Below are 25934 nucleotides of genomic sequence, written 5' to 3'. Positions count from 1 at the left end.
AGTGCAGCTCGCACGGAGCGAGGCTGCCGGAACGCGGCGCCTCTTCAGCCTGTTTAGCCACAGCGCCTTGGGTTCGTCACCGCCATGCAATGAAACTTCTCCCCGGCATGTCTATGGACCTGCGATCCACGTGGATGCAGAGCTGGAGCGATGCCTGGGCTCTGCATCCATCTGGGTGGCGTCCAAAGTAAGGATGTTACGGGCTGACATCGCCCAATCGTTTCGATTTGGGTGGCGTCCAAAGTAAGGATGTTGCGGGCTGACATCGCCCAATCGTTTTGCCAGTGGTGCCAGAAAGGAATATCCTCCTTGAAGGAACACGTGCACAGCCAAACACGCACATGCTGGTTTAGTAGTACATGCTGGGCTTCCCTAGTACAGACACCTCTGTACGGTGCTCAGCTTCACGGTGGCAAAAAGCATGCTAAAAAACCACATTCCTGACAGTTCAGGTAGCTGGGCTCCCCTAAGTACACAGCACTGACTAGGTAAAATATGCTCTTTGCATTCCTGAGGCCACAGACATGTAAAGGTTGCTCTGAAAGTGGTTTTGGACCAACAACAGGAAGTTGTTTGCATACAGATTTTCTGTTTATTATGGCTGCTTCATAAACTGTTACTGCTGTGGATGTACATGACTGCATCCCTGTATATGCTAATAATTCTCTTTGAGCTGCAGGTGTATCATTCCTAAGGTATATATATTTGCAAGTGTCCATCAAAAACTTTTTTCTTCAGAGTGATCGAGCTGCAGAATCCAAGGAATAAAGCCATGTAATCAATAGTCTCATTTTAGGTTGCAACACTTTTCTGTGAAGAGGCTGGAAAAAAATATTACCTCATTTGTGCTTACAGTTACACTGGTGAACCTGGAGTTTCTTAGTTGGAAATAAAATCATATATCTTCATTACTTTGCATCTTATTTCAATTTTCATTGCAACCTCATTCATAATTTTTCAATATGCATTTTTTTCTTTTACTTTCTGATGGGCACTTGACAAGTATATTTCATTTCCATGAGCTTTCTAATAATATCAGATATCCTCTGTGGAGGATGCAACTGTAGACAGTAATACTAATGTTGTGATTGAAGCTAAGCAATTCACAGGAAGCTGCACACCTAAAGGCATAGCTATACATGCACTGCCTCTGATTCTGATCTTTTAACTCAACAGTTGTCAAAATTCCTAAGGGATGCTTTCTTAGAGACATAAACATTGCATATCTGTAAAGTGAAACAGTCTGTTCAATAGATATACCTTTGCGAGCACTCAATAAAATTCTGTTAAATACTTGAGATGTTAATGTTCCCATTTCCTCTTTAATGTTCCTCTCTAACCTCTTTGCCTCTTTGCTACCATGAGGTGTGGAAGAGGTGGCATCCTTACCAGAAAATAATAGGATAACAGCTATTTTTCTTTCTTCTCTTTGGAATGTCTCTTGAAAACCAGAATTAAGATTTAGCATTAATTGCATCAGTAAACTGTCTCTTAACATGTCTCTTAACCATAGGCCTTTAAAAATAAGTAAGTATGACAGAAAATGATAATTAATATTATGGGGTTGTCCAAGTCAGCCCTAAGTGACTAACAGAAATTTGACTGGCCACTAGAAAATGCAGTCCTTACACATCACCTCCAAATTGGTAAGGATATTTGGGTAATGACTGCTGGCCTCAGATATAGGCACATTCTTCTCTATGCAAATTAGCCCTGTGCAATAAATCAAATTACAGAATTCGGCCCTTGATTCATCTTAGATTTTAAAAATCGAAGCATGGCATTGTATCCAGCTGCATTTTTGAGATGACTGGTGCACAAAGAGAAGAACATGTTATAATTTCTAATCTTTGAAAGTGTATGCCTAAAAACCCAGAGTATTTGTTAGATGCCACAAAATCATGCAGCATAAATTCTTCATGCTTTGTGTTCTGATCCAGCTGGTTGCAGCAATGTGAAGGACTTTGCTGTTTCTGATAAATGGCCTGGAATGAGTGGATAGTTTGTGTTACAGTGTTAAACAGATACTGCAGCACTGAACAGATTTACTTCAGTGAGGACGTCTGTAACTGAAAACTCAAAACTCTGTAGGCTGAATAAAGCCACTAAAATATTTAAACATGTATTCTGCATTGTGTGTTTGGTGCTCATTGCTTCACAGACTATTCTGCATGAAAAATCTGAATGTACGTGTAAGCAAGGGTCTGGAGCCCACAAGTAGGCACATCATGAAAGATAAAAGATAGGCTTAGAATTTCACTATCAACACATAAGTAAAAACAACTTTAGAAGTTGTTTTGGCTTTTTGGCTTGTTTGCTTTTTTTTTTTTTTTAATTAAAAAGCAGCTAGTAGATTGTTGAGGCTTAAATCCACACTCCTTGGTAGCAGAATTAGAATGTGGCTTTTTATTGGCTTTTACTGTATAATGGAGAACTATGAATTAAAATGAAAACAGTATATTCCTCCTCACAGCCTAATCAAGGCCTTCCACACACTAAGAATATTTTATCAATTTAACTGGACACCATTTTGACATTTTACAGCTATGTTAGCAGTGAACACTCGTTATGTTTGAAACTTTCATTCTGCTAAAGCTAATGCTGTTACGCTGACATCATTAACAAGGCTTAAAAAAGTGGATGTTCTAAATCATTTTGTAAGCCAAAGAACAAAGCCACTACAAAATCCATTGACGGCATGCCAAAATAAAGTCAGAGGATATTGGTAAGGAGAGGATTTTCTTGGGGGTAGGGAGGGAGGGAGGAGGAGTTGCTCTGAGTTGCAAATCTATTAAACGTCATTTGAGTCCTTGACCAGGACAAATTTGCAAAGTTAATCTTGGAACAAGTGCGATTTCTGTTAACTTTTTTGCAAAATTCCATGGAAAATATTTCTGGCAGTAATACTGTGTACTGAAACCTGAGTGTGTCCAGCTTTGTACTGATTTTTCAAAAAAAGGTGGAAGTCCCAATAGGTCTCACTCCTTGTCTCACCTCAGCAGGGTCTGTGTATGGAATTTGTTATGAGTGGAGGCTTGGCCAGTGTGCTTTTTGATACTTTGCCTGCTATTGTCCACTATTAAAACCCACTCACCAGAACCCAGATGATTGCCAGTATAAGTTAAGAATTTTACTTCTCTTTCAGTCTCATAAAAGGACTGGTTCATCCCACCAGCCCTCCCTCCAAATACCTGCACTCACTACAGCACGATCAAATGTTTATCTGCATTTGATATAAAACGTCTTGACTTCAAGATAGGTTTCTTTTAAAATGCTGTTTAGCAAGCTATTGGTTTTGTGATTCACACTGTGAATCTTTCAAACAAAAAGCCTGAAATTGCAGCAGTATTTGGAGGAGAATTTTCTGAGGAACACAGATATGCTACAGGTAATCATCCTGATAATTTGGTATGCAACATATTTACCTCTTCATTTCATCTCAAGAGCCCATTATGAGTTCAGCAGATCCCTCGTTCTCAGATGCAAGAACTGTAGTGTTAAATGTTTTGTCTAAATACCAAATTTTATAATTAACCATATTTCTGTGTAAATTCCTTGTGGAATATACAGGGTAAGATGTTTGTCTAGCTAGTGATGGAGCCTGTGTGATGTTTTACAAGAACATTCATGCTGTATGTGCTGGTAAAACAGTCCTGAGTGCTTTCAGAGAGACTGAATGCAGATGTGGAAACACTTTTATCTCTTAGTTCTATCTTGGTTTAAGTTTTAGGCCATTCTGTGCTGCAGGTGCTGACAGCCTAGTTTAATTACATGCCACAAAACTTGCTCCTGCAGGAAGAGAAGAGGAGCAAGGCCTTCTTGTTGTGGTGAACTCTTATATCTGCTTGGTTGTTTTACATAACTTCCTACAGGGCTCAGGTTCCTGCATGCTCATTTTTGGGAAAGTGAAGATAAGCCAGATTTCCATCCAAACCAAGTTCCGGTCTCTTAGATATATGTACCACAAAATGCAATTTGGTCTCAACTCTTATCTCTGGATGTGGAGTAACCAACTGGGATGAGCTAATGTAATTAACCTAGCCATAGAGTTGAGGTGAGGCAGGTCATTTTTCTTCACATTGACTGAGTTAAGCCATCCATGTAGAGCTCTCCAGTAATTTTCACCAGATTGCTCTGTCAGATTGTCTGCCCATACCTTAAATTTAAGCCTTATGCATGGAGGGAGAGTTGTACACAGCATGGGAGGTTCAGACTGGGTAGTTCAGTTCAAATAAACTGTCCTAGCTTCATTATCTGCCATGTCTTACATTACATCTGCTATGTCTTAAACTACTGTTCCCTGAACATAAGAAAGAAAAGAGCAGGGTTTTTTTGAGGGGATTTTTATTAGGTTATCTTTAATTTAAATCACTTCTGTCAGTTCAGTAAACTACTAGGCCACATGAATGCTTGTGCCAATACAAAAGAGACCTTGCTGCAGAAAAAACAAAGGGAGAGTCTGGAGGGAGAGTCTTTTAAGCTGACAGTGCTTGTGGATCCACTATCAGTTAAGAATTTCTGCTCCCTAAATCAGATTCTCAACGTGTTTGGCCCAAATATAGTTTAGTCTACCAGGAAATAATCTAAAAGGGCACTCAGAGGACCTTCCAGGGTAAAGCCCTGTCAAAGTCATGTAAAGTAACCCATCCGTCTTAGTGAATGTGTGCTTTGGAGAAGAATAGAACCTTTTAATGTAGGTCAGAGTGGTGATAGCTCTGTTTATCTGTTACACCTCAAAAATTTCAGTATTGCCATTTGCAAACTGGGGAGGAGACAGATTTGCCCTCACACTAATCTTAATGGCCCTCTGGCAATAATGCAGATATTTGAGCAGGGAGAAGAGCAGAGATCTGTTTTTTATAGGATTGGTGCTCTTGCCATCATTACTTTGTGTTGGTTTTGATTTTTAAGCCAGAACATTTTCATGATGTAATTTATAATAGGATTCCTAGGATCAGTTACATGGAAATGACTTGGTCTCACCTTTCTGCTCAAAAGGAACCATGTTGTGGATGTGTCTAAGAAGGGCTTTCCTCCCAGACCACTGCAGTCCTGTGAGAGTGCCCTACACACAACCATCTAGCATGGTTCAGATGGTGTCTGAAGTTCCATTTAACTGGCCCAGGAGTGTGTCTAGATGAAATATTGTGTGACTGTAATAAATGTAAAGCTGTGATCACAGCATAGCCACAGCACAGACTCAAGTGGGTATAAAAATACGCTGGAAGGATAAGATGGATTAACTAATACTATTTTTGAAGGAACTTTTTTGAGAAATCTTTCAGCCTAGCAGCATTCTATTTAGCCCATTGTCACTACCCCAGGAGCTGCTGTCCAAGGGAGACAGGTCATATCTCTAGACAACCAGAATTCTAAATGTACAGCATCCATGTTAATTTCCTCTCTAAGCAAAAAGTAACATGGAATCATGATGATAACTGCAGTGGAGAAAGGTTGTCTTGATGCCACTTTACCTGTCTCAGCATCCTACATATTCAAGCAAATTAATTGTTATCTCTATAAAAGGCAGCAACACATAAATGTTAGATAATGCCAACCAAATGTCCCTTCTTGCACTAGACATCTCTTACCCTATCTGACCAACAATAAATGAACAGCAGGACAGAAGAACACAGCTTTCTGACAAAACAATTACAAAAAGCAAACTGTGCTTTGCAGCCACAAAGTAGAATAGAGGTGGAATCCCACATAGGGGAAAGTCCACCTTTGGACATTTGTTTGTCAGATAAATCCTGCTCTTTGGAAAGTTTTCTGAGAAAAAAATGCCTTTTACTTGGAAAGCCACTTGTGGGTTTTTTTCTGTCAGTTCTTGCTTCACGTCTACCACCTAGTGTTGATACAGTTTCCAAGTAAAGACTGCAAGTATGTTCTGCAGTTCTCTGCCCTGACCTGCTAAGAATTCAGCGAGTCCTTTGCCTTGATGCTTTTGTGCAGTTCTCACCTGAATGACAGCATTTAAAAACAGATGCATATTTCTTGAAAGATCTGCCTATTTTAATGAATAAAAAGTCTTTATTTTTCTATTTTCTGGAAGAAGAGAAAGAGTTTTTTTGGGGGGGCATTGTACTAAATGACAACAAGGTTTGGAAAGATTTGGATCCTTACACATCACTTAGAATTTAAAGTGAAGTTTGTCATCTTTGCAGTGCTAACTGCTTCCCTTAGGTTAGCATTTCTTCTGGAAGGACAGTTACACTGCAATAAAAACAACCTTTCAGCTGCTCAAAGTTAGGCCTAGCACAGCTGGGAACTTGCTGAGCTTCTTCAACTCACACAGAAAGCTATTTAGGTGTTGGGGTTTTTTTATCAGCTGGGATAGTCTTGTGTCAGGTTAGTGAGATGAACTGGTTTATAGGGGATCCAGCAAGAATTGAATTGCTCAGAGTAGCACAGAGGAATGGGGATCTTGTTGCAATGAGTTATCAAATCAATTTCAGCCTTGCACTCATGAAACAGAGAAGCTAAAGCAAAACATGTAAGTGATCCATATTTTTTTCAGTACAGTTATTTTAAAAAATGATTTAAATCTAAATTGAACTAAAGTGAATCAGGGGGTTGAATCATAGATTTTTCTGGTTCACGTGTGGAAGGAGTAACCTGTGATTTTGGTAGTGCTGGGAGTGATGAGGTCTTCAGTGGGCTCAGTGTGTTCTGTAGGGATACCTGACTGCTGTGATGGCAGGGGCAGACCCCTCGTCCTACCAAAGACAGCAGTTCTGTATGCAAGTAATACGATGCAGGTTCAAGGATGTACCTTTGAACCAACTCATTGTAAAGACAGAAGAAAGATTTTTAAACCAACAATGATATTAGTATTACAAGCCAAAGAAGGTTCATACTGAGAAACCAAAGTAAAACATGAAAAGTGGTAGATCAGCATATACTGGAACAACTGTGTATCCATGTCACTGTATAAATGAGTATGATCAAAAACTATGCTTTTCTGGGGATCTTTCTGTTGATTTCTCAGAATTATTTTAAAAATGCTAGTCAAATGGCAGATAAAATCTACCTTGGTGGAAAGTAATTGCTTTTAAAATGTCACTCATGAAAGAATTGACAAGAAAATAATGAACCATAGAGCAAGAAGCAAAGCATTATACCCAGTAATATTTTTGTGTAGGGTTTCATGAAGAGGGATTTAGGTGGAATTTAGGCCTCTGTGTACAAAGAAACCTGGTGGCTGTTGCAGCTGTAGTAAGGATTTGACTGTTTGACTTCAGTTGTGCCCTTGTGTGTGCCCAGAATTGTGACCCATCTTTGGCCTGGCTCTGTAGGTCTATGCCCAAACATGCATGGCAGATCCAGAAAGGAGTTGTTTTGCTTGAATATACTGAAAGAAAAACCCTGGAAACACGTGCCTCACAGGCAATACAGACAATCCTAAAACAAAGCAGCGGCCAGTGGGATTTTGCAGACTAACAGTTAGTTATGGCATGGCATTTGTCTCTTACCAAGTCCTTGTTCCTTGCACCATTTTTGTGTTTTCTGTACTTCAGTGGGTTACTGGACAAGGCAGTCCCCTCGCCCAGCACAGAACAGGGACCAGAACCCATGCCTGCCCCTTCTACATGGGCATCAGCTCTATATACTTGCATTCTGGCTCACTGGATTCTCCAAGTTCATTGCTACGTGGCACTGCACTTTCAGCAGGCAGATGGGGATGGTCACCAACCCCAGCACAGGCAGTGGGAGAGCCTAGGAGGAGGGTAAATGCTGGTAAAGGACTTAAGTGTTGTGTTTTCCCCACCAGCCCTGCCTAACCAAAAAGAAGTTCTCTTATGGCTTCAACTGTTTGTTTAATTGCAGAGGACTAACTCGTTAGGAAGACCATAGAGTAATCGGAAATGATGGGATGAAATTTTAACTGTACATGTTTTCTTTGATCAGTCAAAGTATTGATTTCTTTCAACTAAGCCTGTTAATTGTGGCATGTAGGTGAGCCAAAGCATGTGGGCAGAGGTTACATCTTTTCTTAGACTGACTGACATGACTGGTCATGTCAGCTCATAGTTAAGGATTATGATGGGAACTCATACCTTGGTTTAGTTTAAATGACTGACAGTGACTATATGAAACGGAAGCAGGCACGTACTCATGTGGGTAACCTACACTCATAAATATGTATTTAATTTCTTAGTACCTGAGAGAATCTATTTGCATGCTAATTTCATAGAAAGTTCATTAAACCAACCTGTTGTATGGCTGATGGATCAGCATACAGCTGTGTTCTGTTGAGGTCTTGCATTTCTTCCTGCTTACAAAGCCTTTCTAACAGTAACTTTTTGCCTTCTGTTACTGTGTGCACTCTCTCTGTGAATAGCTTTTGGAAGTGGAGTATGGTGTTTTCAGAAGCACTTTTCTTAAGTGGAACAGGGGACACCTCTGTGGACAAAAGCAAAATATGTAGTTAGAGTGCAGAAGTCAATGAACTGCTGACACTGACATTTAGCATATGCTGGATTTTCCTAAAGCTGTCCTTCTGTTCTGCTCTCTTGGCAGGCATTGCCTGGTGTTGTGTAAGGTGTCAGTGTATAATGGAGAGTAGGAATGTGGCAGACCTTGTACAAATAAATCACTTACATCTGAAACTTTCAGTTTTGCCTAACAGCTTTCTGCAAGACATACTTACATAATAGGCAATCAATGAAAGTGTATTTAATCACACAGAGTTAGTCCTGTTAGTGCAGTTTGTGATGGTGAACTGAGCAGGTTGATTTCAGAAATGTCATGGTGTTTGTATCATTTGTGTTCATCTGTCTGTAGACAAGACATCATTTAGTGTTAAAAATAGGAGTGAGCCTCCTAAAAACTATGTTTGTCATCCCTCATTGTTTGACTTTCTGATCATTTAGGGCCTGACAATTCTGCAGGAAGAAAAATAAGCTCCTGACCTTTCCTATATCAGATTGCATGCTGCGTATTTCTATACTTCCCATGATTTTTCTCTCTCCATGATTCTACCTTCTCTTTGGAATGGCTGTCCTGACCTGTCTTCTTGTGTTCAAGACATCAGACATGTTAGACATGATATGTCTACACACAGAATTTCTCTCATTTACAGACATCTAGTGTAATATGAGGAAATCATATCCATGACTGTGATATTGTCCCTGTTTTCCCCTAGCAACACAGGTAATTAAGATACTTCGTTGTAAAAATATTTTTAGGTTTTCCTTGCATATGATTCTTATAAATAAAAGAAATATTTCCTGATGTTTGCCTCATTTATACCAAGGATGAGGATTGAAATAAAGTGTTTTCCTTAGGTCCACATTTTTTTCAGAACTCTTCTGCAGATTGTTGTGGGTGAGAGAAGAATATTGGTTTGGAGCTTGGTGTTAAGTTCTAGGATTATTTCTTTTTAATTGAGTACTGGAAACAAGAATCTGTCATCCAATTCAACAGCAGTATATAGATGCTTTTAAAAGTCAGGGGCTCTTACCATCATTCCATGTTTTTCTCTTGATACTCAGGGATCCTGTGTGTGCTGTAACATCTCCCACTGAAACTTAGAAGAGAAAAACAAGGTGACTAAGTATTTTGCAGAGATTCTCAAGGCAGTCAGTCACACACCAAAAAGCTTTATACTACAAAAGCAAATGCACTGGGACAAGTGACCTGGAGCAATGAGATTCAACTAGAAAAGTTAGGTGCTGGGTTGGCACATAAAGTCAGGGTGGAAAGACATTTATTTGGCAGATGCCTCAAACAGATAATAACTAAAGCTTCTTTCTTGAAAGGTTATTGTTTTACTGTCTGCTGCATCAGCATTCACAGCCCAGATTACACAGTCCTTTTCCAGCATGCTAAAATGTAAACCAGCCAGGTTGGTTCAAATGTTCTTGTTGACAAATTCCATTCATAGAGAGCAGAAATGAGCAGTAATATCTTCACTTTCTGTATTTGGAAGAAAATATCTGTCTTGAGAATGTGATTGAGCACAAGGATGAGGCAGGGGAGAAGCAGTGGTGTCATCCCATAGCTGTGTGAATGTATTTCAGCCTCAACTCATGCACTACTGTGTGGTGCCTTTGGACACCACATTAGGGCTCTGATTCATGGCTGAGGACAGCTGGCTTAGGGATGGTTCCAGCAGGTTCTGCTGAAGCTGTTCCTCTCGCCTCTGCTGCAGAAATGGTTCGAGTCCTCAACTAACATTTGTGACATTCCAAATTATTATATAACATATTGAGAAAATTCAGAATTATTTCTGGTTATATATATACACTGAGCTCTAAACCACAGAGGTTCACTTGCTTCTACAAGACTATCTGCTTTGCCTGGAGCAGGGGCTGGTGCCCCTCAGAGCTGGAGCAGTTGTTGGCCAGTCATGAGAACCCTTGCAGACATGTGTGGTTCCTAGGTCAGAGGTCTGTTGATACTAAAGCAGAAGCAAACTCTGTTTTGAAAACTGAATCTGCTTTAGCAAAATTAATACGGTAATTAAAAGCGCTCAAATAAACATCACTGCCCTGGATTTTTCTCTCTCTTGACTGTGGTGTGAATTGAATTAATATAGCTTGGGTTTTTGTAGTCCTTGCGCTTGGCTAGATTGCTACAAATTTCTGCAGTTCTAAATGGAATGAGCTTGTGGCTCTTTATCTGTTAGACTTTACATGCCTGATATGTGACCTCTAAAACCTGCCATATTTTCTAGCACCATTTCATTGTATCTCGCTTAGGCTTCCAAAAGCAAAGATTCTCCAATAATATTGAACACTTTGGGTGCTTTCACTTTTTGGTTAATATTCTCACTTCTACACTCCTCTATAGACCATTTCTGTTCACTGAGTATTCCTTACATGACCATGTGGATACAGCTTCCTCAGTTATGTTCTCTCCCCATTTCTAGTCACACATTTCACCCCTACAGCATGGCTCAAAAGGCAACCTTAAAATGTTTCACTTTAAGCACTTTTATCTCATCACCAAAGTTTTTATTACCTGATAGGAGACTTGAGCTTTCACATCCCCAAGCTGAGGGACCCAGAGGTTGTCTTCTTAAGATACAGTCAACTTCATCATAAAATCTCATTTTTCTCCTCGGATTTCCAAGGTGCTCATTCTCCTTCTGCAGTGCACGGTATTCATATTTTAGGTTCTTGTACTTTGTGCGACATTGTTTCCAGTCTCTGTCTATGCCACGTTTCATTAACCTTCTGGCAATTTCCTCAAATATTTCTTTATTTCTTGTGGCCCCTTCAAGCATTTGTTGGATCTTTTCATCCGACCATATGTTTATCAGGGCTCTAACTTCATTATCACTCCAGTGTTTTCCTGCTCCAGTATCATTAACTGTAATAACTTTAAAGTGATTTTGTGCTTCTTCCAAGGGAATGTGACTGTCTGAAAATATAAATGAAACAACGACTAACTATAAATACTATAAATATATGCTAAATATACATATATTAAAGTGTCATTGTAACTAATGATTAATCATAGAATCATAGAATCAACCGAGTTGGAAAAGACCTCTAAGGTCAATCTTTTAACTTTACAATGTTCCTAGCCATAGATGATTAGTTTTCTCTTAAGTAAGCAACATATGTAGCAAGTGCAATCTCTTGTTTTTCCAAGGCCTCTACAATGCAACATTTTGTCAGTGTAAGTTTGTTGCCCTTGTTGTCAAATTAAAGACAGATGTAGCCAAGTGTTACATGTAGTAAAGCAATAGCCCTTAAGTTTTAAAGCACAAGATTTCAGCGTTGGTAAGAAAATGGCTTTTCAATGTGGTTTCAAATTAAATGGTAAGGCAAAATATCATGCAAATGAAAATGCTACTGGGGATTCAATAGAAGGAAAAATTCTTCAGATTCAAAAATAGCAGTAGGCAGATGCTGCTCATCAGATAAATACAGAAGGCAAAGTGGAATTACAGTATTTATGCAAGTTTTGCTCATGACAGGGAATAGAGCTATGAAATTAATTTTTAAGTTCAGTGGTAAAGCTAGACTGGAGTCAAAAGCAGAAAAGTAGAAGTGTGTGTACAGTAGAAATCTGGTTGTTCCAGCTTTGGTACTGAAACTACACTGTGATTTATTTCAGAATAAATGCATGGAAATTAATACTCACCTGTCCCGACCATCCGTTTTGCTACTGGTGTACAAGATCTGTCTTCTGAGGTAGTGCTTATAGAATCATCATCTGTAGAAACACAATTTTAAATAGACTTGGACTTGGACAAATAAATTGCTAAGATTGTGGTCATCCTCTGCAGGAAACACCTATTTTCATTAAAAAAATGTCCTAACCCCTTAGTCTAACCAATCAGTTACAGAATTGTAGAATCACAGAATCCTAGAAGTGTTAAGGTTGGAAAAGACCTCTAAGATGATTGACTCCAACCATTAATGCAGCACTGCCAAGTCCACCACTGAACTATGTCACTAAGTGCCACATCCACACATCTTCTAAATACTTACAGGGATGCTGACTCCACCACTGCCCTGGGCAGCCTGTTCTAGTGCTTGACCAGCCTTTTGGTGAAGAAATTTTTCTTAATATTCAGTCTTAAGACCCTTCACCAGCTCCGCTGACCTTCTCTGAACATGCTCCAGCACCTCAATGTCTGCCTTATAGTGAGGGGCCCAGGACAGTACTCAAGGTGTGGCCTCACCAGTGCTGCATACAGGGGAACAATCACTGCCCTGGTCCTGCTGGCCACACTATTTCTGATACAGGCCAGGATGCCATTAGCCTTCTTGGCCACCTGAACACACTGCCACCTCATGCCCAGCTGGCTGTCAACCAGCACCCCCAGGTCCTTTTCCACTGGGCAGCTTTCCAGGCAGTCTTTCCCCCAGCCTGTAGCGCTGTGTAGAGTTGTGACCCAAGTGCAGGACTCAACACTTGGTCTTGTTGAACTTGGCCTCAGCCCATGGATCCAGTCTGTCCAGATCCCTCTGCAGAGCCTTCCTGCCCTCTAGCACATCAACACTCCTGGTCAACTTGGAGTACTCTGCAAACTCACTGAGGCTTGATCCCTTTGTCCAGATAAAGATATTAATCAGGACTGGCCCCAGTATTGAGCCCTGGGGGACACCACTAGTGACCAGCTGCCAGCTGGATGTAACTCCATTCACCACCACTCTGGGCTCGGCCATTCAGACCATTTTTCACCCAGCAAACAGTGCATCCATCCAAGCCAAGAGTAGCCAGTTTCTCCAGGAGAATGTGGTGGGAGAAACTGTTGAAGGCTTTACTAAAGTCCAGGTAGACAACATCCACCACCTTTCCCTCACCCACTGAGCAAGTTACCTTGTCATAGAAGGAGATCAGGTTTGTCAAGCAAGACTTGCCTTTTCTAAACCCACACTGGCTAGGCCTGATCTCCTGGTTGTCTCACATGTGCCATGTGATGGCACTCAGATTATCTGCTCCAAGACCTTCCCTAGCACTGCAGTCATGCTGACAGACCTGTAGTTCCCCAGATCCTCCTTCCAGCCCATCATATTTGCCAAACTCCAGACAATAGGGACCTCCCTGGTTAGCCAAGACTGCTCATAAATGATGGATTTATGAGCTGGGTGAGCTCTTCTGACGGCTCCCTGAGTACCCTTCCATGGATCCCATCCGGCCCTAAAGATTTGTGTGTTCTAAGTGCTGTAGCAGATTGTTGACCATTTCTCTTTGGATTATGAAGGCTTCCTTGTGCTCCCCATCCCTGTCTTCCAGGGGCTGGGTACCCTGAGGACAGTTGGTTTTGCTATTGAAGACTGAGGCAAAGAAAATATTAAGTACCTCAGTCTTTCATCATCCTTTGTGAGTCTGTTTCCCCTGCATCCAATAAAGGACAGAGCCCTCCTTGTCTTGCTGGTGTATTTATAGAAACATTTTTTATTGTCTTTTACAGCAGTAAGCAAGATTAACTTCTAACTGGGCTTTGGCCCTTCTAACTTTCTCCATGTATAACCTCATGACATCTTTGTAGTCCTCCTGAGTTACCTGCCCCTTCTTCCAAAGGCCATAAAGTCCTTTTTATCCTGAGTTCCAGCCAAAGCTCTCTGTTCAGCCAGGCTGGTCTTCTTCCCTGCTGGCTCATCTTTTGGCACGTGGAAATGGCTTCCTACTGTGCCTATAAGATTTATGGATGTCCAGATCTTCAGAGAATGTCCAGACTTCTTGGAACTCCTTTGCCCCTCACAGTTGCCTCCCAAGGGTCTCTCTCAACCAGTCTCCTAAACAGGCCAAAGTCAGCCCTCTCAAAGTCCAAGGTGACAGTTCTGCTGACACCTCTCCTTATTTCTCCAAGAACTGAAACCTATCATTTTGTTGACCACTGTGCTCATGAGGCCTCGAACTGCCACATCACCCAGTAGTCCTCTGTGTCAGGCAGTTATGTGCCACACACTCCAGGAATCTTCTGGAGTTTCTTCTCTGCTGTGTTGTATTTCTAGCAGATATCTGGAAAGTTGAAGTCCCACACAAGACCAAGGGCCAGCAATTGTGAGATTTCTTCCAGCTGTTTATATAATATTTCATCTGCCTCTTCACCCTGGCTAGGCAGTCTGTAAGCGATTCCCACCAGGATACCTGCCTTGTTAGCCTTCCCCTAATTTTTACCCATATACACTTGACCCTATTGTCACTACCATGAGTTCTAAACAATTAAAACACTCTCTAACATAAAGGATACCTCACCACCTCTCCTTCCTTGCCTTCCCCTTCTGAAGTGTTTATAGCCATCCGTTGCAGCCGTCCTGTTGCGTATCATCCCACTCTTGTCTTCAAGATGGCAACTATGTTACAGTTTTCCTGCTGCACAATGGCTTCCAGCTCCTCCTGTTTGTTGTCCATGCTGTGTGCATTGGTGTCAGTGCACTTCTGTTGGGCTATTGATCCCACCATCTTTTTCTGGGGAGAAGCTCTAATTCCTACATGGCCATTCTCAGGTGCTTCTGTGGTTTCTAACACACCAATAACCCCTGTGTCTTTCCTGCCACATGGATCTTCATCCCCCAGCTCTATTGAGATGGCAGATCAAAGTACTTCTCCAGCACACCATCTCTCAAACATTGGCATGCTGCCACCAGGCTTATCTCCACCAAGTCTGGTTTTACCTCTTTCCACCTTCAAATCTAGTTTGAAGCTCTTTCAGTGAGTCTGGCTAGCTCCTGTGCTAAGATCCTTTTTCCCCTTTGAGACAGGTGTCAGTAGGTCTGGCGACATGTAAATGGAACCATGATCAAAACACCCAACATTTTCCCAGGTGGCACCAGGCTTGGATCCAGGTATTGGATCTGCTGGCTCTTCCTGTTTCTTCCCTCCTCATTCCCTGCAACTGGAACGATAGGAGAGAACACTACTGGTGCTCCTAATCCCTCAACCAGTTGTTTCAAGGCCCTGAAGTCTCTCTTGATTGCCTTCAGGCTCTATTTGCAACTTCATCACTGCCTGCATGAAAAATCAGCATTCTAGAAATCATCTATGAACATCAAAACCTGCCTTTGCTGGTCCTGAGCTCACTCCCTCATGCTTGGACTTCTCTGAGACTGAAAGTTCACTTTTGTGTGGAATTACTTTTTGTATTGGAAGAGAAAGATTAATTCTCATTGTTTTGGTAGGGGATGTCACAGACCAACTATCTTTAATACTGTTTTTGGTAAAGGGTAGAAGTAAATATTCCTTTTATGTTTTGAAAAACTGAGTGCTTAGTTTAGGCTCTGTCAGATATAAGAGATTGTTTATAAATAAGCAAGTTAATTGGATGTGCTTTATCTAGTGGTACTTGCCAATATATGCACAGAGTAGTACTTGGAATTCATATTTGCTCTATAACTTGCTTTCACTGAAGTGATTTGGCAAATACTTCTTTTCCATAAACCATGTAAAGGAATAAATTTTATACCTATGGAAAACTTAGAATCAGAAATTATACTCTTAGAAGCATGTGTGTGTAACCTACTTGGGGTACTAGAAAAAAAGGTGGCTTTTTTCATAAACAGGCACCCTGTAACTCTTGAAAAAATTCTTACATATTTCTTAACAGTTGCAGTTATTGGAAATGGGCCAAATTGGAGCTGCAGATCTACTCCTAGGCTTTGAATGGATTTATTTTTTAAAAAAACCACTCTTACCAAACCCCCCCCATGGCTTTCATTTCTGTGCTCATTCTTTCAACCATAGTGGCTCTCTAATCTCTTTCTGGCTTTGGCAATGGCACTTGTGTAGTGCTGACTTGCATGATTACTGTCCTCAGTTGGATATTACATGACAGGAACAGGGAATTTGTGTGTACAAGGCAGTCAGTTGATCTTCATGGCATTTTATTCTTCGCTTTGCATTAGTGTGACCTTGTCATGTCTCTCAGTTCTCAGGGTCATGGATTTACTTTATCCTCGGCGTCACTTGTGTCCATGTTGTGATGGCATTGCTCTGATGTTGTCCTCAGTGTCACACTGGCTACAGTTGCCTTTCACAATCAAGATCAGCCAATGCAAACAGTTGTAAAGGCTGTGTTGCACAGGGTGTCTCAACACCCAAACTTCGGATAACATAGTTGCTGACAAGGAAGCTCTCACCTGGAAATGTCTGATGCATACAATAGAAGTATTCTTATGGTAGAAGCTTTCAGTGTCAAAGGCAAAGGAATTGCTGTTCACAAAATCATTACTGATTTTTTAATTTTTTCCATTAAATTCTGTGTACAAACAGCACTACTGTGAAGTATATTTTGATCCAGGTTGTCAGGTCACTAGATTTCAATGTCATTGTTATTTCCTCTGATGTCCTTTTTTTCATTAACTTCTATGGTTTCTATGTTCATTTATGCCAGAATATTGATACCCTGACTGGGTTCTGATGTTAAATTTTAACATTTTAAATAAAATAAATCCTCTTCTGATTGTCACTGAATATATGACTTCTACATATTGCTGAGGCTCTGGTTTCAGTTTTACTTGTAGAATAATTCAGAATATTTTTGGCATTTGAGAATAGTCTGAAACTAAATGCACAGTCATGAAGTAGTTTGAAAATACAGACAAGGTATAAAATGTTTTGAGTTTCTGAGACAGCTATTTAGCTTTCCAGTTTATCCTCTCTAGTAGCTGTGTAAGAAAAACAGTATTTGTGTCACAATCAAATCCAGACTAAGCCTATCTAGCATAAAAAAGAGCATGTTGTCTGGGATAATAAGATTTTGTTATAATTATGGGAAGGAGAAATAACTTGATACATTTTTGCACTGTGAAATCTAAACAAAATCCATATTTTACCATAACCTAGAATTAGAATGAGTAGAATGTGCTGTTACAACTATCAAGACAAAGTCTTGACCTACCTATGTCAATTGTCTCCTTCTTTATTTGTGTAGCTTCCAGAGCTGCTGGGGTGGAGTTGGCAAAGTCCCCCTCATCTTCAAGGATTTCTGTAAAAAAATAATAATTTACAGAGTTCTTATTAACTAAGGTCCTGAGTGATGTCTTGAGAATCAGCAACTTCAGAATGCCATTAATGGTAACTATTGTTAAAGATTTCCTCTCTTAAGACATTGAAGCTGCCATTTCTCTGCAGTAGTGGGCTTAAGAGCACAGTGTACCTTCTCATATATTAAATTACATCCAGAACACCACGTAACAGATGCAGAAGTTTATGGGCTGAATGTGCAAACTCTTACGTTATTTAAACCTGGCTCAGAATTTGTAGAATGGTTTACCGATTGTGGTTGTAAGATATCTAGTAACTGGCAAATATCTATGCAGCAGAACAGGCAAGACAGTGACTTTCATAAGGAGTGCAATGTCTACTGAAATTTTTGAGGGGCTCCTGGATGACTGATGCCAAGAGTGTCTGAATGAGCCCCCAAAGGGCAAGTGTGCTGACATTGCATCAGGGTGCTGTGCCTGCTCAACTGATCTGCCTGATGAAGACAATGTACTAAATGTACGTCCCGAGAGCATCCCCACTACTGCAGCTTGCTGAGAGTTTACATCAGACAGCTGGTGACAAAGGTGCCCCTGGGCTCCCCTCCATGGGGAGGAGATCTCTGCTCCTCTGCCATTGGCCCGCTGGTGTTTAAGGGAGAATTCCACCCCTCTGCCCTGGAACAGAGGGGATGGGCAGGTGGATGATGCAAGTGGTCTTGCTGATCCTCTCTTCCAGGTGAGGACACTGCTGTACAGAGATTAGATGGTGAAGGCCACATCACGGATCAATGAGAGCAGTTTCTGGCTCCCAGCCTGTTCTCAGTCCATTCAAGAATATTGCCCCTAAACATTGAGCAATAAAGTTTAATCTAGGGCCATTTTATTAAAAATTACCCCCCAAATCAATAGAGCCTTATTTACATCAGATGTTTTTTACAATGTGACCAGCATCATGTGCCTTTTTATTTTTCCCCTGTAGTGAGCCAAGAATGTGAGTAGGGAGCTTGGCTTTTTTTTCTTAGGCATCTTTCAGAGTTTGTGGAGGGAGGGCACGAGAAGAGCAAGACTGAGCCAAACAGAACAAGCCGTCGACAGTTTCTGGCATGGAAAAAACACAGTGGCTCCATCCACATTGTTCAGTGAAGCTATAGAGAGCTGCCAACAAATATGCTTAATCTCTACTTTGTGATTGAAGCAGTGCTCGCAAGGCCACTAGAGCAATGCTGTCACAGTCTTTCCTTTTACCCACTCAGACTGATACAAGCTCTGTTCTCTTTTGGCACTCTGTCACTATCACTAATTATCCTGTTTTCTGGCTCATGAGGCAAGATTAGTAATTTGTCTCCTAATCCTTACTCTCATGTGTGTCTTGTATAGTATAAAAGGGAAGTGGAAACGTCAAAGCTAGGGAAAATTTTCAGTGTGTGGCTTATGTTTACTCTCCAACAGTTTGAAAAGTTGCTGCCATCTCTGTCATACAGATCTAGGAAAGTGGAAACAGAAAACTTGGGTGCACAGTTAAGTGTTTGTGTCTGCAGCCCAAATATGCCTAGGCTAAGCCAATGAATAATCAAGAACTCCTGGTTTTGCACTTGTCTGCAACACTACTTCACACTAGCCTGAGGCATATGTATTAAAACATCTTTAGACTTTATATCTGTACATTTTAAAATTCCAAGCACACAGCAGTAAGTGTTCAAGCCAGCATAAGTGCCTGAGTATGTACCAACTTAAGATCGGAGCTTTAAACAACAGATTTTTAAAAAGTCCTTGCTTAGGAATCTATCTTGTCAGTGTCATGACTTATTCCAAATTTGCTCTGAGAGGGACATATAGCAAAGTGTGCAGGGCACCAAAAATCCTAAGAAAAACAGTGACATCAAAGTAATTTGTTTGAATCAAAATACTTGTTACAGGTATTTTTAAGAACATCAGTGTACTTGCATTCGTTAGAAACCTGTTTTCGTCTCGTGTTGTTCCCTGGCACTTCAGTTTTAATAAACACCTACACACAGTCTGTGGTCATACTTCAAAGTCTAACACATGTGGAATGTATATGGAGTTTGAATAGATGGAGTGCACTGCCTGGGCAGACTGAAGCCACTGGCTTTTCTGAACAGATTTCTGGATTTAAGTGCCCTTAAAGTGATCCCACGAAATACAAAACATCCGTGGAAATTACTAAATAGGGGTTTATTTGCAGATCGATTCCATGTGCATATGTTTTATCAGGAGAGAGGGGGAACCCAGCCTGTCCCGAGCCTGTCCCCGACAGGTCCCAGACCTGTCCCCAGCCTGTCCTCAGTCTGTCCCCGACAGGTCCCAGACCTGTCCCCAGCCTGTGCACAGTCTGTCCCCGACGCTGGGAAGTGCTGTGTGGCTCCTGCTCCCCCTGCTGGGCAGTGCCGCCAGCGACACGGGCCAGAACTGTAAGGATTCATCGCCTCTGCCTTCCCATTCTCACCTCTGCCTTTCCTGCTCTTTGAGTAGCAAATACATGTGGGTAGAGAAGAAAAACAATACCATGACACATAAATAAATAGGTATTTTCCTGAAACTCTATTGTCTTTTGACTAACACCATCCTAATATTTCCTTACAGTAGTATGGAAACAAACATGATCGGGCTGTTTAAATGATTGGCAGTGGTGACATAACACAGATTCACATGTAAAATCCTGAGAAGCACCGGCACTCTGAGTCAGCTCCTGCATTTTCTGTGCATTTATGCAGCTGTAGATGCCACAAAGCAGGTGCCTGTCCAGGCTAGCTCATATATATGTAGGCAAGTGCATGTATACCTCTGGCTGCAAAGTACATGAACTGCATATACTGAATAGCAAGATACCCTGATATGAGGTTAACAGAATTTCTAAATCTCTATTTATGTCAAACTGTGGGGGGTTTACAGTTGTTTTTTTCTTAAAGTCACATAAATATATATAAATGTAATAATTACATGCCTGTTGAGAGACAGTTTTCTACAAAAGTTCTGTTGAATATGGAGTAGCTCTTAAAAAGTCACATCCTAAGTGCTGTTGTCAGGCATTACTGATATCAAAGAACCAATGTAATGTATCACTGCCTAATTGCCTTTTTCACTATTTATCAGCAAGTAAATTTATCAGTACAGAGGTACATATATTCTCTTTACTTACCAGTTTCTCACTTCAAAATTATTTGAACTGTCCAGGAAAGGCATGTGCCACAATTAGAGAACAAAGAGTCTCCATGATATTGTAACATAGAAGTATTCATCTTTTCTCTGCTTCATGCAATACCTAATTATGTTACCATTAATAACATTAAAGTCTGGGTGTCTTTTACCACCTGCGATAAAATAATTTGAATCTGTATTTTTGTATATTCGTAAGAATTTTGGAAACTGAAACTGCTCATGATGGAGTGCTATGGGTTTGCCCTTTTTTCTCCACAAAAGTTTGAAAAGTCTTTAGAGTGGATAGGCTGAGCCACAGACTCTTCTGAAACACTCACTATTTTAATCTTTCCACACAAAATCCGACTGCATTTACAATTATCCAAACCAAACAAAATATGCAGTTAAAAACCACACATTTGAGAAGGGAGATGGTAACCAAGGTAGGCTATAGATACCTTAATACCTACACTTATCCTAAAGGAATGTTAAAAGTGTCAAAAATACATACTCAAAACTTCACTAGAAGTATTGTTAACTTCATCTTAAATAACTTGTTTGGAAGGTCAAAAAGTTAAAATATTATGTAGCTGCAGGCAGTTGAAAACTTTGTCAGTTGATAGTTAAGCAGCACTGCTGAATCTATATATGTTACAGTGTCTTACTGCTGTTTATGTATATGTAATAATTTTACTTGTTGATGGGGAGAAATGGAATTCGATGCATTTACAAGTGGTCTTAACTGGATCCCCAAAGTGCTGTTTAAGTCTTTCATTTTTTGTCTCTCTCAACATGAGGTCCCTAGGGGCAATGCACTTTTTGTGACAACCTATTTTTCTCCAATGAATGCCCAAGTGCCCATGGTGATCTGGTAAAAGGCCAGCTATATGGGTTTTTTGTTAGTAAATTTAAATTCATGAAAGTAATTTCTCTTCAATAAAAAAAAACCAAAAATGCTACTGTCTGGTATACCTGATATTACCTCTCATGGTCAACCATGTGTTTACTTACTTGTCACAGCTGTTTCTTTCGTTATATGCAGAGCTGCCCGATTCTCTGGAGTAGCATTTACAGTAACATCATCTGTCAGAAGATTTTTAATCTGATATTAAAATCTTTCAAGTTCATGTTAGACCATTTTAAATTCTGTAAGGCTACTCTTTAATGCATAATTCAAACCATGCTACTGAAAGAGATCGTGAGGTGCTCTGTTGTGGACAGTCAAGTCTGTCAGTCTTGGAGACTTTCATGTGTCTTTAGCCAAATGCTAAACTCCTGCTTCCACTGCAAGTTTTGTTTTCAGATGTAAACCATAATGTTTCTTGTAAAGAGCAGAGCATATGACCTCTATATTCAGTGCCAGTAGTGAGACTCTTAAACGAAGTTTTCATCCCCTGACATGGGCATTTACACAGTTATATTATATATTGATGCCATTATATTGTGAAAAAGAGAATGCTGTATCACTACATGCACAGGAGACTGAATAATTCCAATCCTTGGGAATACATAGTTTAAGCAAAAGTAGTAGTACATTCCACTCAACTTGCTTAAAGCAGTCATTTCTTCTTGTTTACATCTTGGGCCCTGAGCCTTTGGAAAGAGTACTTACTAGACTGTTTTTATCACATTTAGCAGGGCACTGTAAATGTGTACATAAGCACGTGATGGTTATCACTATGACATTATCTCTTGCTTCTGAGTTTTCTAGGTCCCTGCATTTCTAACCATAATTACAACTTGGGCTTATTTTAGAAATTAATCTTAGTTTACTACATTTAGTGTTTACATAAAATAGAAGACTTTTCAGTTTACCTGAATCAGAAACTTTCTTTATATCTGCAACCTGTAGGTCTTCTGACATATTACTAACAGAGTCCTCTTCACCTGTGTCTGCAGGCATTTCTGTGTAAATAATGCTAAGTCAATTAGGGCAGCACATTTGTGTACTACATAAGAACAGCTGTGCTGTGTCAAATCAAAAAATCCATCCAACCTCGGATGCTCTTTATGCCAGCATGCAGAGTAGATGCATTAGCAAAAATCTAGAAACGGCAACTGAAGAGTGAATCTTCCCCCAAAATGTACCTATAGTTTTCAGCCAAGACTGTGTTATATTTTTCTTGACTTCTTCCATTACTTCACTAACTTCTGGTCTTACATTTGGCCACCATAATATCATCCCCTGTGTAGAATCTCAACTGTGTAATAAAGAGTTTTAATTTTGTTCTTAAACGACAGTCATGTTTCTGGTTGTACATGCCAACAAAAACTGTTTAAACTCCTGGGTGGTGTAGGCTCATCAGTCTACTCTAATTCTTCCTTGATTGTCCATTACCAAGTTTCTCATCAATAAACATCCAAAACCAAAGGCAAGCTGTGCCAGCATTCTTAGTGCTATTCCTTTTGCTATTTTCATAGTTGTCTCACTAGTTTGGGAGTCTTGCTCCAAAGACCAATAAAACTGAACTATTGGGGACCATAAGAGAAAGACAGTTTAAATGTTAATTTTTTCAACCAATAACTACAGATTTCTTTTGTTCAGTATCTTAGTTTTTCCAGAAACATAGTCTGACCATCTCTCTGATCCATTTTTTTTTTAATCTAAGCTGGAAACAGTATCCTCTGGTGTATTTTGACTGGAATTGTCTCTTTGTATCACTTTTTCTTATCCTATGTCCTCATTTTTTTTGTCGTTTTGTTTCTCAGTTCTGCTAAAAAAAGGTACAGGGCAGTCACTCAATCTGAAATATTACCTTAGAACAATAAGACAAAACTACAAGACAAAATACTAAATTTTCATTCAGTGTTTCCCCCCACCCCAGCAAATTGGTTAATCTAGCTGGTTGATGGTTTTGAGTTGTTTTAAGGTCTTTCTAGTGCTGGCAAACTGAAAATGTTAAATGATATATGGGTAGTTGAAGTACTTACCTATGGAGTCCTTTTCTGATTTTGCTTCTGTCCATTCTGGAGGCCTCTCACTTTCATCAGTATCTGATTTACTTGCTTGTACCATGGTGCAGTGCCCCAGAATAGCATCCAGTTCATTAAAAAATTTCATACTTTTACTTGTACTCCCTGAGTCTTGGGCACTTTTTACACTCTTGTATTCATGTTTCAGATTTTTATATTTTGTCCTGCACTGCTTCCAGTCCCTGTCAATTCCAAACTTTTGAAGTCTAGCAGCAACCTGTTCAAAGATTCTTTTGTTTCTCACTGTTCCCTCCAGTTGTTGCTGGATATTTTTGTCTGACCATATGCGTATCAAAGCTCTGACTTCATTAACAGTCCAGTGTTTTCCTCCTTCATTTGCTACTGTTGGAATAAAAGTCGGTGGTTTGGCAGCCTCTACTGCTGACGTTGGATTACCTGCATCGTGTGGGGTAGGGGAAAGACACAGATACAGGTTACCTGCATTGGGTGGTTGGGGTGAGGAAAGGACAGAGAGAATGACAATGAAGTATGCTGTTTCCTCATGACTTGTCTCTCCAGAGAAAGATGGAGCAGAGGTGACATTAAAATCAAGCTATTGGTTATTCATTTGTCAGCATTTTTGTTAATCCTGATATAATTTTTGCCTTCCCTTGAATACCGATATTAAGATAGCACGTGTACATTTAATTAATGTAAGAGGAACATTTCTTTCTTCTGTGCCCTAACACACTGAACCTTTACTTGTAACACCTTTGAGAACAATTGATGAGCTGTTTTGTCCCTCAGACATGAGAGAGGACAGTGCTGTTGGAAGACTGGATGTGCATCATTAGCACAACAGTAAATTGGGCCTGGAGTCACTGACACCATCATCAAGACTTAATTTTCTGCATTCATGCCATACTTTTGGTTTGACACACACCGAGAGATTTAAACTGGTTAAGGATCTGAAGAATCTTAGCCTTAAGTCTTAACCAGGCACATTGGTTTTGGAGAGCTGAGGAAAGGAGGCTTTTGCTTAAGTCCAACGAGAACATTTGCGTGATAATGAAGTTGGTTCTCATGGCACAGAACTTCCACCTTTCTCAGTGTAGGTCAATCAAAAATATTTGTGTTTTCTAGTGAAAATTAAAATTTGAGTTATTCTGCTCTGCAAAACTAAGATATTTTTATATTTTCTCCAGTTTTCGACTTTATTTTTTAATATTACGAGTTAAAGGTTGTCACCCATTCATTTACTTACACTGAAATATGATATTTTTCAGTTTTTTAATGGTGTCTTGTTTCTAACTATGAATTTGCTCTAAGACTTTCTTTTGATTATCAAATGAGTTAGTGGTTTCTCATGCATTTTCTAAATCTTTTCAAAAATCACTATTTAAAGGAAAGCAGAACCAATCCCAGAGTATCATCAAAGAAAGCAAACATGAAATGCACAGTAGCTGACAGTTTTGCAGTCATTCTGAAGTGATAAATGCCTTTGCCAGTGCCTTTTCTTGAAGGGCAAGCCAGATTATGGGAGTTGGCTACTTTGCAGTCACTGAGCTTTGTGTGATGGTAACAGTATCTGACCTTTGCTTGTGCACAAAGCTTCAGTGGAGCATACTTGTGCATAATAACCTGTGTGGGGACAGACTTGTCTTAGACTGAGCCACTCTTTGCTAGTCTCCATGATTTATTCCAGTTGTGAAGAAGCTGTCCTAACAGTTACCATTTTTCTTACCCTGTAGTCCTGTGTTAATCAGGACTCTGCAGCAGCCAGCTCACTGGTAGGTTGTTGAGGAAGGTAATTTTCAGGGGACACATCAATTATGCTTTCTTCATGAGGGAGTGAAAGAAAATGCTAATTTACAGGTGAATGCAACCATAGGAATTGCCAGAGTTGTCAACTGCCAACATCAGATAGGCCAGAGACAAAAGATCTAGGGGAAGAAGAGAGTAAGAAGAACACAGAAGATGCTCCCTACACTGCCCAGTCAAAGCCATAGAGCATGGGACAGTCTGGGAGGAATAAGGTTTCTTTAGTCTTTCTGTAGACCAATGTTTCTCTCTAGTCAGTTTATTTCTAACTGAGCTCACTTTCATTGTGGATATTGGTTCAAATGAGTTTTGGTGACTTGGTATATTGCTTGTTCATTCTGCTGTATGCAGAGTGGAAAAAGGGTGGGTTTGTTTGTCCCTCATTCCCTTTATAAAACATGGTGATTCAAAATATCCTGCCTACAAGCACTGCTTTGAAACAAAGTTTTCACACTTTGTTATGGTCAGTGTGAAAATTGTCCTTATACCTTTAATATATTTTAGTTCTAATTTGTTTTTAAAAAAGTGAAGACAGGATAGACATTATTTTTTTATCTGAAAGATATGTTTATGCCATATTTAATTTTTTTAAGCTTCCTCAAAGATGAGAAATCTGCTGAAATGAAACCAAAATATTAAGCCATATAGATC

General features: G+C 40.1%; 1 protein-coding gene across 1 annotated transcript; it reads right to left on the bottom strand.

Moving 5' to 3' along the window:
- Window positions 1–7988: 7988 nt before the first annotated feature.
- On the bottom strand, window positions 7989–23565 carry LOC103811519. Its single transcript, XM_009084498.1, has 8 exons — window positions 23481–23565; window positions 22365–22454; window positions 21561–21632; window positions 17309–17395; window positions 12100–12171; window positions 10969–11370; window positions 9467–9532; window positions 7989–8406 (listed from the first exon to the last, which is right to left on the bottom strand). The coding sequence occupies exons 1-8, from the start codon at window positions 23563–23565 to the stop codon at window positions 8192–8194; spliced, it is 1089 nt and encodes a 362-aa protein (XP_009082746.1). The 3' UTR covers window positions 7989–8191.
- Window positions 23566–25934: the final 2369 nt, after the last annotated feature.

The sequence above is a fragment of the Acanthisitta chloris genome, unplaced genomic scaffold (genome assembly GCF_000695815.1).
Source record: "Acanthisitta chloris isolate BGI_N310 unplaced genomic scaffold, ASM69581v1 scaffold22831, whole genome shotgun sequence".
Lineage (NCBI taxonomy): Eukaryota > Metazoa > Chordata > Aves > Passeriformes > Acanthisittidae > Acanthisitta > Acanthisitta chloris.
This window is presented reverse-complemented; position numbering and strand designations above follow the sequence as displayed.